The sequence below is a fragment of the Urocampus carinirostris genome, chromosome 7 (genome assembly GCF_059441175.1).
Source record: "Urocampus carinirostris isolate Australia breed hairy pipefish chromosome 7, RoL_Ucar_1.0, whole genome shotgun sequence".
NCBI classification, from domain to species: Eukaryota; Metazoa; Chordata; class Actinopteri; order Syngnathiformes; family Syngnathidae; genus Urocampus; species Urocampus carinirostris.
In genome coordinates this window covers 16,824,058-16,836,354 of record NC_142355.1, presented here as the reverse complement: position 1 = coordinate 16,836,354, position 12,297 = coordinate 16,824,058, and the positions used below count along the sequence as shown (strand labels likewise).

The following is a 12,297-nucleotide window of genomic DNA, read 5'->3' as shown; positions in this document are numbered from 1 at the left end:
TCTCCTGGCTTTGATCTCTTTGATCTCCGGCAAAACTAACATAAAATGCGACAGAAACAAAATGAAAATAAATCCAAACAGCTTGCCAACATCATTTTTGCCGTTCCATGTATTCCAAGCCTGCACAAAATTTTGTAATTTTATTCATATTTAGTTGATTTTGTCTTCTATTAGCACATTTGGTATTGGAGTAATCCAAAAGTAATTGAAAGTAATCAAGTTAAAGTAACCCTACCCGAACCTGGTTGTTTACAGCAAGATTAGACGTGGCACTCGAGAAATAACATATAATAAAGACTTGATAGAAATAAGTAAAAAAAAAGACAAAAAGAAAAATATATAACACGAATAATAAGATGCAAGATCAAGGGGCGGGGATCTCAGTGCTCACGATCCTCTATATTTTCATTTCCCTCATGTTAAAGTTTTTGAGTTTTTCCTTGCCCTTGTGTAGGTTTTAGATCAGGGGATGGTGTAATAATTGTCCGTGGTTTGCAATAATCTGTGGTCTGTGCAGCCCTTTGAGACCCTTTGTGATTAAGGGCTTTACAAATAAACATGACTTGACTTGAGCAAAAAAATAAGCTGAAAGAATGTTAGGATAAGTAGGCAAAAAATTACAAGGAAGAATGGCTGACAAAGAAATCAGGGTGTCCCCTGCCCAGTGCCTTGACGTAGAAACTCTCTTTGAGCCTTTTAGTCCTTTTGAAAAGCAGCAGGTCAAAGAGATAGTAGCCAGGGTGAGAGGAGTTCTTTATTATGTTATTGACTGTGCTCCGGTATTGTAAGCTGGCAATATCCTCCAGACTGAACAGAGAGCAGCCAATGACTTTCTGGGCTGTGTTAATGACTCTCTGTATACTTTTTTTCGGTCTGCAGTAGTGCTTCAAGCATACCACACCATGATGCCGTATGCCAGAATGCTCCTCGTTTGGGCTCTGTAAAAAGACACCAGTAGCTTCTGTTCCATGTTTCCTTTTCTGAGCACGCTCAGAAATTGGAGTTGCTGCTGGGCCTTCCCTACCACAGCTCTGGTGTTTGCAGACGAGGAGAGGTCATCACAGATGTGCACGGCCAGGAGTTTGAAGGAGTGGATTACCTCTGCACAATCTCCATTGGTGATGAGTGGAGCTGGGTCCGTGCTTGGCCTAGTAAAATCTTGTATGACTTCCTTGGATTTGGTTGCGTTCAATATGAATTTACATTTCAAACACCATTTTGTCAGCCTCTCCACTTTTTTCCTGTATGCCGCCTCATCCTTACCACAAACGAGGCCGGCCCAGGTGTAACCTTATCATCCCTACATCCAATTATGGACGACAGTACAGTTATCTGCAAAAGCTGGATATTATGAAATGTGATAACCTTTCATAGTTTACTAAGAAAGTAATTGACACATTGAGACTGTCCGGTTCTGTTTTACAAAATTAGGGATCATTGGTAGTCATTTAACTGGTTAAAACAGGCTGTAATGCATTTCGAGCAGCAGTACAAAGTTTTCCAAGTCATTCAAAGAGGTGGTCATTTGATTCTGACAATATTCCAGCTTTTTGTGGGACTAAATATAAATTAGTTTTTTTTTTGGTGTGCACATAAACATTTTGACAAAAGTATAGTGTTTTTATTCCTGGAGACACAGTGAGATTCACTAATCTTGTGTGGAAATTTCTCCAAAGAAACAGACCAAAATGGTTCTGGACGGCTGTTATGGTACTCCCGTTAATCTCGGGCATTACCGTGGACATGCTGAAGGGACTAAAAATAATTCTATCATTTTAAAGCGGAGTACCGTCTGAGGAACCTTGCCAGGTACAGCAAGGTCTGAAATTGGGTAAGAAAATATTCTTAGAGACTCAAGTCTTGGCCTAAAATTCAGAAACAAATGATGTCTCCTGACTGGCGTCTAATTATCCTGGATCAAGGACGTAAATTTGGTCTTGGCATGGTGGGAGGCAAAATTATAACCAAAAATAAGTCTAACATGAAAAAGGAGAAAGGCACAGCCAATCACATTGGTACTATGCATCAGCACTTTAGCACCAAATGTGATTTAACCCTTGCTGCACTGCTAGGTGAACAAAACTTTGGTCGGCCGATATATATATTTTTTAAGCGATCACATTAAATTGGTGGAGACAAAACAATTCATGGTGGGGACACGTGTCTTATGTCTATGCAAAGTCTAAACTATTGTCAAGGGTTCCATTAGGATGAGCTGTCATACGCCTTTTCCAAGTCCATGATGGCCAAAAACATCCTTACCTTTTGCAAAATATTTCTCACACACTTGTCGTACTCCAAACACCTGATCCACACATCCTCTTCCTTTCCTGAAACCACTCTGTTCCTCCATCACCACCTCACCCGTTCTTCCTCTCACTCTCTTAATCAAGACTCTTCCGTACAGCTTACTCGGCATGGATAACAAACTGATACCGCTCGAATTGCTACTTTCATACTTATCACCTTTACCCTTATACAATGGCACCACACATGTACTACACCAATCAACAGGAACCACACCACTTAAAAAACATACATTCAACAAGCGTACTAACCAGTCAATCATAGCCGTGCCACCTTTTTTCAGGCATTCAGCAGTACAACTATCCAACCCAGGCACCTTCCCCCCTTTTATTTCTTTCACTGCCTCTTGTACCTCCCATGTTTCTATGGGCTTCACATTTAAATCACCCAAAATTATATATTTTTTAGAGTATTGCTTCCTTCATGATAAATACTAGACACAACATGAGGCTTTTTCAAATTCGTTTGAGTGGGAAACTGCACTACCTGCTGGCCAAATTGGTAACCACCGAATCAGATTCTGAAGCAAGAGAAAATAATTTAAAGCAATTTTCCATAAAATAAATACATGAATAGATAATAAATAAATAAATAAACAAACAAATAAAATAATGTACAATTACTACTTAATAATTATCCGATAACAGGATAAATTTTCTTTATAGACGCGATGTCATATTTTAACACAGGGATTGGTGAAATGGCCACAAATAAATCAGTAACTCTGCACATTTATCGTTTTAACAAAAAACAAAACAAATCAAGAACACATTTTCAAAGGAGGGATTAAAAAATACACCATGTGCTAAATTTTCTCACAGGAAAGAGTTAATAGATTTAACAAAACTTCAACACTCCTAAATGCTTTCCCATAAGTTCACAATGCAGCAAATGATCAAATTGTGGATTTTTGAGATGGCAAATTAACACAATTGATTCTATTAATTACACACACCATTAAAATGCATGTATTATGCAAACATGATATTGTATACTAAGATATAGTCAGGAATGTGAAGAAATAAAAACTCTGGCTCTTTAAAATAAAGTTCTAATTTTGTTCGTCATTTTGACGCGTTGAAGACTCAACGTCCCATAAGCCACTGCGGGTGACGTCATGTTGTTGTTGCGGAAGTATCGTACAGCGCTGTTCTGTTCAACGACTTATTTAGCACACTAGGTGCTTGGTATGGTAGATAGTATTTCTTATTAGATTTTTGGGATACACATTCTCCAGCTTTAGGCGTTTTTTGGTATGGCAGCTCTTAAATATGGTGGCATGGATGACACTGACAGTGATGACGAGTTACCTCCTGGGTGGGAGGAAAGATCGACCAAGGATGGCTGGGTCTACTATGCAAAGTGAGTGGATCCTTGCAAGTTAGTCATGGGCACCTGTTAAAATGTGTTTTGTAAAGTGTAATTGGAAGTATTTTTGTGCAACTAAATAAGACTTTATAAATGTACCCGTGACATTTTCATAAATAATATTATCAATTGTTTTTGTGTGCGTTTGCCAAAAGCCATGATGAGATGAGGACACAGTGGGAACATCCCAAGACTGGGAAGAAGAAACGATGTGCCGGAGGTTTGATGATTTATGTGCTTTTGAGAGAAAAAGAGAAAACACACAATACATTTTCACCCTTAGAAATCACATGTTTTCTGTACTTAACAGATTTGCCATATGGCTGGGAGCAAAACACCAACGAAAATGGTCAAATCGTTTATGTTGAGTAAGTAAATTGATCATATTTCAGCATGCGGTTTACATAATATAATTGTATGTCTACAATTGTAAAATCACAGAATGCTAATTTGAAATCATATTATTTCTACTGCCAGTCACATCAATAAGAGGAGCACTTATTTCGATCCCCGCCAAGTGTTTACTGTAGAAGATATGATGGTGAAGCCAAAACGCTATGATGGCAATTCTGCAGCTCTGGAGATTCTTCAAGGTCGAGATCTATCTGACAAGGTTGTTTTGATTACTGGTGGAAACTCCGGCATTGGTGAGTTCAAGTACTCTATACCATTTTTTCCCTTCCAAAATATTAATTTCTCATTAATTAAATGCTTTCTCTCCTTCAATTTTACCCCTAAATACTAATACGTATGCACTTTTTGGGTAATTCTGTCAAGAGTAAACATATTTTCATAAGATAGATAGATAGATAGATACTTTATTCATCCCCGAAGGGAAATTTCACATTTCCAGCAGCATCCCTGAGCTGAGAACAATACAATAATAAAGCAAAAAGAATACAATATACAAATACCCAGTGTGACGTGCAAATGCCCACTGTAGCGTGTTATATAGAATAACTAAATAGTGCTACACAGAATACATATTGGAATAAGATTCGGTAATATGCAATGTAGGTGGTGTGGTTTACTGTGGGCTTTTACTCTGCTGGGTAGAGTTAAAGAGCCTCATGGCATGAGGAAGAAAAGGTCTCTTCAGTCTGTCCGTAGTACAAGACAGTGACAGCAGTCTGTCGCTGAAACTGCTCTTCTGTCTGGAGATAATGCTGTGTAGTGGATGCGATGGATTGTCCATGATTGACCGCAGCTTTTCCAGTGCCCGTCTTTCAGCTACTGTTGTTAGGCTGTCCAGCTCTTTGCCCACAACAGAGCTCGCTTTCCTAGCCAGTTTATTGAGACGAGAGGCATCCTTCTTCTTGACGCTGACTCCCCAACACGCTGTCGCATAGAAGAGGGCGCTTGCCACAACTGTCTCATAGAATATTAAGAATATTAAAAATAATAAGATGACATTTGCATTGTGTTGTGCAACAGACAAAAGTTCTAAAAAAATCACATGGAATAAAACAAACTATAGAGACTTAAAGTGACCAAAAAGCAACACTTTCTTTTTAATGAATTTCTTTTGGTTACCCATAACAGCAAGATCGCAGATGTTTATTTTAGCTGCCTCCAGGTGAGCCTTTTGTTACTTAAAACAAATATGATTTTTTTCACCCATTAGTATTTAAAATCTTGTTTGTATGAAACTTTTAGTATTTTTCTCTTTACAGTTAAAAAAGGGTATACATGCTCTTCTGATTACTGACTGCTGCGCTGCAAGAATTATTTCTTGTTCAATTAGGATTAGATGAGCCTTTTGCACATTTGTGTTTTTTTAAATTTCAAAATATTTAATTCATTAATATCATTTATTCATTCATCTCAGGCAGTTATATTATTTGTGTACACATGTAAATAACTCAAATCATTAAAGAATGCCTGAAAAGGGAGTGGAACAAAGAAAACATATTCAATTCCTTTTCTGCTAAAGAGAGATTAAAAAATATTTAAGTTTTCCTTTTACTATTTATAAAAAACTCCATTAAAATTAGGTAAACGGATGATGACAGATAGTTTTGCTAATTCTAAGTATGTTTTGACAAAATAATAACCAATTGAAGTGTTTCCAGTAAAACACCACAAGGTGGCATTGTTGTATCACTGTATAAAATAATTGACTCCACAGCCGGCATCCATCAACATTAGCCTCCAAAGTGTAAGACATAACACCCAACAAATCACCCAGTTAATGCGCAACATGACAATATTGGAGTTCATTAGCTGAGTTGAATTGGATGTCATAGTTAATCACAACAAATGCGAAACTTAACCAGTTCAGTGGTAAGTTACCATTGAATACCTTTCCAGCCGATACAATTTTTTTGCACCATTTAAACTCACAGAATAGAGGAAAGTGTCGGCCTTCTCTTTCAAGCATTGTGCTGCATTTGAGACGGATAACGACAGCTCCTGGGAAATCAAATCAACATAAAATGCTCAATTGCCTTTACATTTAAATGCTTTGTAGGAAGTAAGTGCTGCAGGGCTGTCTAATTGCTGTATGTACATTATGAGATGGGGCACTATAGTAGATTTACAGTTACCTTGGGACCTTGGTAGAACAATGGAGCTTCTGATCTTAATTGCCTCCCTATACTTGATGTTTTCCCCATTTATCTGTCTGGGCTCACATTAACAAATGGATTGTATAAAAATGATATGCAGTCGCATGCAAATGTGTCTTTTGTTTCAATTTAAGTATTACCACTGTCAACATAAACTAATTGAATGATCTCCGTCATCAATAATGAACCACACTGATTAAAAAAGTATATTCCCATTTTCGAATACTTAATCTCTTTCCTCCTTTGATTGTGTTTCAGAATTTTCAGAATAATTAAACTCATGTTTATGATGAAAGGATTAAATATCGCTGCACGGCAGCGCAGCAGTTAGCGCATGTGCGGCACAGTTCTGAGGTCACGAGATTGAACCTTGCTGTGCGGAGTTTGCATGTTCTCCCTGTGCTTGTGTGGGTTTCCTCCAGGCACTTTGGTTTCCTCCCACATTCCAAAAACATGCATATCAGGTGAATTGGCTGGTCCAAATTGTCCCTAGGTGTGAATTCGCAAGTGAGTTGTCTGTCTCTGTGTGTGGCTGGCAACCGGTTCAGGGTGTCCCCTGCCCACTGCCCGAAGATAGCTGGGATGGGCTCCAGCTCCCAAGTGACCCTACTGAGGCTAAGCGGTGCAGATAATGGATGTATGAATCGATGGATGGAATGAATATCAAATGATTATTTTTATATACAATATAAATACAAACTAGGGCAGCACGGCAGCGCCGTGGTTAGCGCGTGTGCGGCACAGTTCTAAGGTCATGGGATCAAACTTTCCTGTGTGGAGTTTGCGTTTTCTCGGCGTGCTTGCGTGGTTTTTCTCCGGGCACTACGGTTTCCTCCCACATTCCAAAAACATGCATGTTAGGTTAATATGCCGGTCCAAATCGTCCCTTGGTGTGAATAAGCGAGTGACTGGTCTGTCTGTCTCTGTGGCTGGCAACCAGTTCAGGGTGTCCCCTGCCCACTGTCCTAAGATATTTGGGATGGGCTCCAGCTGCCCCATGACCCTACTGAGGATAGGCAGTGCAGATAATTGATTGATGGATGCATGAATACAAACTAGGGATGAGAATAACTGTTTTTCTTACCAATACTGATCACCAATAAACTCCTGTCTCTGGAGAACGATTACTGATGACTTTTTCATTTTTTTAATCTGGATGCTATATTATTAAAAATACAATTATTTATATATGTGTTGTTATTTTTGTGTACAATTACATTATACACATTTGGTTTAACACCTTTAGTGAGAGACAGAACTGGAGTAGTAGTGGAACTGAGCAAGCGTGTGGATAAGACAGTACTCGGTTGGTTTGGAGACATGGAGAGGATGGATGAGGAGCGAATTTTGAAGAGGATCTACGTAGCAGAAGTAAATGGAAGTTGACCAGACTGTGTTGTATGGTGCAGAGAATTAGAGCTTGAATGCAGATTTGAGAAGGACATTAAATGTTTTTGAGATGAAGTGTTTGAGGAGTATGTTAGGCGTGACAAGATTAGATAGATTGAGAAATAAAATTGTGAGAAACAGAACTGGGGTTGTCGTGGAATTGAGCAAGCGTGTTGATGACAGTACTGGGTTGGTTTGGACACATGGAGAGGATGGATGAGGAGCGAATGTTGTAGAGGATCTACAGAGCAGAAGTAAATGGAAGGAGACCGGGAGGAAGGCCGCGATTGACGTGGATGGTGTTATGAGTGCACTGCAGGAAACAGGTCTGGAAGCTAGAGCTTTTGTTGGTGATAGGAATGAGTGGAGCGGTGTTGTAAAAGGATAGTGGGGTGTTTGGACGCGTTCTAAGGGTTTGGCAGGGCACCTGTATGATGCGGCAGGGGTAAACCAGAGAAAGCTGTCGGGCCCTGCTGTTGAACAAAAGAGTGTGTTGTGTCACCCTGACCCGAGCGACATGGCCGCCTTCTTGTGTCCCGTTTCATCTGGAGGGACGAAGACATGACCAACTTAGGTGCCGAAGTGCCTAACTTGTTTGGGTGTTTGGGCATTTGGGTTGGCCATGGTCCAAAAATGTTTGTGTGTGTTTTTTGCTATTTCTTTCTTTCCCTTTTTTATTTTCTTTGTTATTGTATGTGTTTGTCTTGCTGTCGGTCACCCCTTTTAAGGGATATGACCAAGGTAGATAGATAGATAGATAGGTTTAACATGTCTCCAAAAAATATTGTTGAGAGACTAGTGCTTGACTTCAATCAATACTTCAATCAATACTTACTTTTTTGGTTAATAATAACAATAATGGGCAAGTTCTCCAAGACCTCACGCTAACTACGTGGAGGTAGAGATGAGACACGACCAAGTTCTATATAAAAAAATCAAAACATTCTAATGAGGAAAATAAATGCCTCGATCATTTTCAACGAGTAGCATCGGCTAATTGAATATTATAGCGTGGCTCCAAGTGACTAATTATCAGGCCCTTTTTTCCCCATTAGGCAGATTACTGTGATACTCTGTATAATTTAATACAATTAAAAAACATTCATTTTTCATACTTTATCTATTGTGCATATCCAGTTAAATATAATAAAATCAAGGACTTGTGCCTTCTTTCTCATGTTGAAAGCTCAATATAAATCAAAGTGATGGCTTACTCTGCCTAAATTAGATGATGTAAGCAAAAAAACCTTGGCAATTTTTCTTCTTACTACTTTCTATTGTAGGATCAAGTGGTTATACAGTTGTCAGACTACTGTGAAAAGCCATTTTTTGTCTGAAACCAAAAAACAAAGCATATCAATATACTTAATTCTAAACCTCAACTTAAATGTCACATGATCTCTAACCAGTACAAATCAAGTAAACCAAAACAGAAAGTCAAGTGTAAAAAACTAAAAAAAAAACAAAATAAAAAACAACAACTATCAATCATGACATCTTGTACTTAAATGGGCCTACGCACAGTTCACAATAAAAGCACCTTTTTTGTGTGGCTATTGTATTTGTGTAAGTCTCTTGATCTGACTCAAATACAACGCCTTCATTATCTGATCACCGTTGTTTTTCATTGAAAAACATCTATGGACGGGCAAATAATAAATTTAGATCGAGTAAATATATTTTTTAATACCTGTCAACCAAAAACTGGCTTATGAGCAGCAGTAGAACAGTAAATACAACAAATATTAAGTGCATTTTTTGAGGTGCAAAGGCAGAATAGCTCATTAAAATGAATATTAATCTAATGGCAGCAGCAAATACTTTACCTGGCTTTTGCTTGATCACACGAAGCCTCGTTGAGGTTTTGAGTTTTTCCTTGCCCTCATGTAGGTTTTAGATTAGGGGATATTGTTGTCTGCAGTTTACAATAATCTGTGGTCTGTGCTGCCCTTTGAGACTCCTTGTGATTAAAGGGCTATACAAGGAAAACATGACTTGACTTTACCATGATTTTTTTGTTCACAGTAACTTGTGTTGAGAACTTTTCATTATTTCCCAAAACAAAACAATTTTTAATGTATTGCTTTTTAAATTTTTTATATTTCTTTACTGAATTCCGGTAATTTGGTCTCTTTGATAACTTTGAGTAAATTCTACACCCGAAAAGAAAACAATTACCCTCAAAAACATGGTCATAGTGAGTGATTGAAGACTCTGTGGTATAGTTTTTCTCCACTAGAGTGCGCAAGAGCTCCACTCTTCCGTTGCTACTAAGCTTTTAAACAGTCTTAATTGCTCCACAGATTCCCAATTTTGCTTTTAAAACATCATAATGAGAAGCACAATCTGTATTCCCTTTTTTTGTGCATTTTGTGCCCATATAATCTTCTCTGAATGGTGCCAAGAAATAGCTTTTTCCTCCAGAGAATTATCAAACATTGTGCTTACAAGGCAGCGACATTTTAAATACTTATTATACCCATATTAACATAACCTTTGTTTTACTCAACCACGTATTAAATATGCAGTACCTCGTAATTAACAATACTCTAAAAGTAATTGCTTCTAGTTGGGTGCTCCTTTGACATTCCACCAGTGAAATGTGGTTATGCCAATTGGCTGGACCCACTTAGCATTTTAATGGCATCAATAGTGTTTTAATCCAAGTGTCAAGGCTATTTCCATTTACTTGAGTCTGTATTTCTCCATCGGGAAATGTGACATTTTTATTAGGAATGAAAGGATATTATTTAATTAGCACATTTACATTTTATGTCTTTAATTTAGTTTCTTAATGCACATGGAAGATCAAGAAGAGAGAAAAAACATTTTATTTATGCGTGAAATGTCAGATTTTGTGGCCGGCCTTGAAACAGTGCTGTATGGAAGGCTGTTTGAGAAGTAAATCATACATTCTCTCACTTTTAACATCATATTCTCACACATGCACAACTATACTCTCATGCAGACATAGTCATACCCACGACCAACTCTACTATACCCTCTGTCACACACTACTATACTCTCTCACATGTATACTACTTTACTCACACACTTTTATACTATTATACTCTCACTACTATACTATGCCAGTAAGAGTATTGCAGTGCTCATGATAGTAAACAGACCACTAAGCTGTCATACACATGCTATAGTCTATCATATATATTACAATACTCTCACATACACTTGTATAATCTTGTACACACAGTACTATGATTTCTCACACACACTACTGTACTCTCTATATGTCTCAATGCTGTCACACATACTACTGTACTCTCGCACATATGTATGAGAGTTTGATGTTGTGTGTATGAGAGTATAGAAATATATGTGAAAGAGTATATTTCTCTGTGAACAGTGGGCCTCTTCTTCTACCCGAAGTCGACCCACTTAGCTATGGAGGAGGAATTTGAATGAATGGAACTGCAGCAAGATCTTTTGGTGCTTTTTTTATTGTGAAGAAATTCAGGGATAAGTTGATAGGTAAATAGAAAAAAACTTACCATTTTAATTCAAAGGAAAATTATAGAAATATTCTGAAATGGTGTACATAGATAAATATGTTTTCATCTATCAGTAATTTGAAATCAAAATTCCATTTGCCTTCCCAACTGATTGTTAGGTTTTGCACTAAACCCTTCTAATTTATGAAGTAGCTTGACTACACACATTTGAAGTAGTCTATTTAAAACATCAACTCCTCCTAAGCAAGGCACTGGTCTATGCAACTTTGTTGATGTTAATGACATTGTCTATGGACATGATCATTTTTTTCTGTGTACATCAGCATGAGGGCCTCCTAATGTTCCTGAGACAGTGAGCCTCTTGGCCTAATTTTAACAAAATTTAAAGCAGAGATGTTCACTCACATACAACCTGAGTACAGGAAAGGATTAACAGGAAATTATATGCCAGCCCAATGACATGGTAGGCATCTGTGAGGAGGTTATATTGTGAGTGGAACTTTTTTTTTTCTTTTCCATTTATTCTTCTTTTTTTCCGAGCATTTTTCTCCTTGTCTCATTTTTCATGTTTATTTCCCCTTCCTTTTTTTCATTTTCCTTGTATTTTTTTGATCGGTCTAGCATTTTTCTTCTTTATTTTTCCTTTTTTTCTTTCTTATCTTTTGGCCTTTATTTAACATTTTTCTTCCGTTTTTTTTTTTTTTTTCATTGTTGTCTTTTTTCCTTTTTTTTTTTTTTTAGCTATAATTGTCCCATTTAAAGTCATTTTGTGCATAATATTACATAACCATCTTTAATATTTGGATAAAAACAATAAAAACAATCTGGAGATGCTTTTAGGCGCCAAAAGAGACAGCTGTTTTTAGTGATCCAAGCCAAAAGAGCCTATTCTAAAAAGAGACGGGATTCCAATAACTACGAGCTTATTTGAGTGGAAGGACCTACGTTAAATGCAGTTAGCTGCTAAATTCTGCAAACACGAAGCACAACACACACCTGGGGTCACACAGATGAAAGGCAAAAAGTGCAAGATGCGTGAAATGAACGAAAACAGTCCTTTTAACACATTTCTCTTTCTTTTTTTCCTAGCTTTTTGGGCTCCACCTAGCACCTTTTTGTCCCGATCTTACTTGACTTGATATAATTTGCGCAATTTTGTGTTCATTTTATCAGTACAGAAAAGAAAAGTGTTGATG

General features: G+C 37.6%; 1 protein-coding gene across 3 annotated transcripts in view; it reads left to right on the top strand.

Moving 5' to 3' along the window:
* Positions 1-3,427: 3,427 nt before the first annotated feature.
* The window catches only part of wwox (WW domain containing oxidoreductase), a 295,918-nt gene continuing 287,048 nt past the window's right edge, over positions 3,428-12,297 (top strand). For all 3 annotated transcript variants that reach the window (XM_088339909.1, XM_088339911.1, XM_088339910.1), the window contains exons 1-4: positions 3,428-3,669; positions 3,831-3,895; positions 3,986-4,043; positions 4,153-4,322. In XM_088339909.1, the coding sequence (XP_088196035.1) occupies positions 3,563-3,669; positions 3,831-3,895; positions 3,986-4,043; positions 4,153-4,322 (400 nt within the window). In that variant the 5' untranslated portion in view covers positions 3,428-3,562. The remainder of the gene's footprint in view (positions 3,670-3,830; positions 3,896-3,985; positions 4,044-4,152; positions 4,323-12,297) is intronic.